General features: G+C 55.4%; 1 protein-coding gene across 1 annotated transcript in view; it reads left to right on the top strand.

The window, feature by feature from the left end:
* Window positions 1-1,609, top strand: part of STAT2 (signal transducer and activator of transcription 2) — a 13,885-nt gene that overhangs the window by 3,445 nt on the left and 8,831 nt on the right. The window contains exon 6 of the mRNA XM_031065534.1: window positions 15-100. Within this exon, the coding sequence (XP_030921394.1) occupies window positions 15-100 (86 nt within the window). The remainder of the gene's footprint in view (window positions 1-14; window positions 101-1,609) is intronic.

The raw sequence follows: 1,609 nt of genomic DNA, 5'->3' as shown, positions 1-1,609 counted from the left end.
ACCTGCGACAAAAGGTGACCTACGCCAGGGACCCGCTGGTGGCAGAGACGCCCCTGCTGGAGCAGAGGCTGCAGGAGCAGCTCACGCACCTGCTCAGGAGGTGGGCTGGGCCAGGAGGGCTCCAGGGTGGAGAGCAGGGCGAGGTTCTGCCCCCCAGAGTGGGGTGGAGAGCTGGGGAAGCTCTCCAGGGAATGGTGACCGAGGGTGACAGAGCTCCGGGAGTGTTTGGACAACAACAGGGTGGGATTTTGGGGTGTTTGTGCAGGGTCTGGATGATCCTTCCAGCTCTGGATGACTCAAGAGGTCTCCAGGGAATGGTGACCAAAGCTGACAGAGCTCCCAGGCACGTTTTGGGGTGTTTGTGCAGGATCTGGATGATCCTCATGGGTCCCTTGCAGCTCTGGATGACTCAAGAGGTCTCCAGGGAATGGTGACTGAAGTTGACAAAGCTCTGGGAGTGTTTGGAGAAGGCTCTCGGGAACAGGGTGGGGTTTTGGGGTGTCTGTGCAGGGTCTGGAGTGGGATCAATGATCCTCATGGGTCCCTTGCAGCTCTGGGTATTCTGTAATTCAGGAGGTCAGGGAGGTTTTGGGCAATGGGGGGAAATTTGTGGTGTCCTGTGCTGGGCCAGCAGCTGGACTTCGATCCTGGTGGGTCCCTTCCAGCTCTGGGTGTTTGGACATCACTCAAATGTTGAAATTTAGGACTGGGCAGGTTTTGAGCTGTCCCATGTCAGGCCAGGAGCTGGAGATCATCCTGATGGGTCCCTTCCATCTCTGGGTATTCCTGTAGCTCAGTGGATGTTTGGACATCACTCAAACGTTGGGATTTAGGACTGGGGGACTTTTGGGGTTGTCCTGTGCTGAACCAGGCGTTTGGACTCCTGATAGGGTTTCATCATGAGGGACTTGCATCTCTGGGTGCTTGGACATCACTCAAATATTGGGATTTAGGACTGGGCAGGTTTTGGGTTGTCCTGTGGCAGACCAGAAGCTGGAGATCATCCTGATGGGTCCCTTCCATCTCTGGGTGTTTGGACGCCACTGAAACATTGGGATTTAGGACTGGGGGCACTTTTGGGGTTGTCCTGTGCCAGGCCAGGAGTTGGAGAACATCCTGATGGGTCCCTCCCATCTCTGGGTGTTTGGACGCCACTCAAACATTGGGAAATTTGGGACTGGGCAGGTTTTGGGGTTGTCCTGTGCCAGGAGTTGGACTTTTGATGGGTCCCTCCCATCTCTGGGTGTTTGGACGCCACTGAAACATTGGGATTTAGGACTGGGGGCACTTTTGGGGTTGTCCTGTGAGATCATCCTGATGGGTCCCTTCCATCTCTGGGTATTCCTGTAGCTCAGTGGATGTTTGGACATCACTCAAACGTTGGGATTTAGGACTGGGGGACTTTTGGGGTTATCCCGTGCCAGGAGTTGGACTTTTGATGGGTCCCTCCCATCTCTGGGTGTTTGGACGCCACTCGAACATTGGGATTTAGGAGATGTTGAGGTTGTCCCATGCCCCACCAGCAGTTAAACCTGCACGGCTTCCCTCCAACCTGGGATTTTCCAGGATTTTCAGAAGTGGGGGCAGCCTGGGGAGCACGGGGGGTGGG

This window comes from Geospiza fortis, unplaced genomic scaffold (assembly GCF_000277835.1).
Source record: "Geospiza fortis unplaced genomic scaffold, GeoFor_1.0 scaffold1400, whole genome shotgun sequence".
NCBI classification, from domain to species: domain Eukaryota; kingdom Metazoa; phylum Chordata; class Aves; order Passeriformes; family Thraupidae; genus Geospiza; species Geospiza fortis.
The sequence above is the reverse complement of the archived record's forward strand: the minus strand, read 5'-3'. Positions and strand labels throughout refer to the sequence as shown.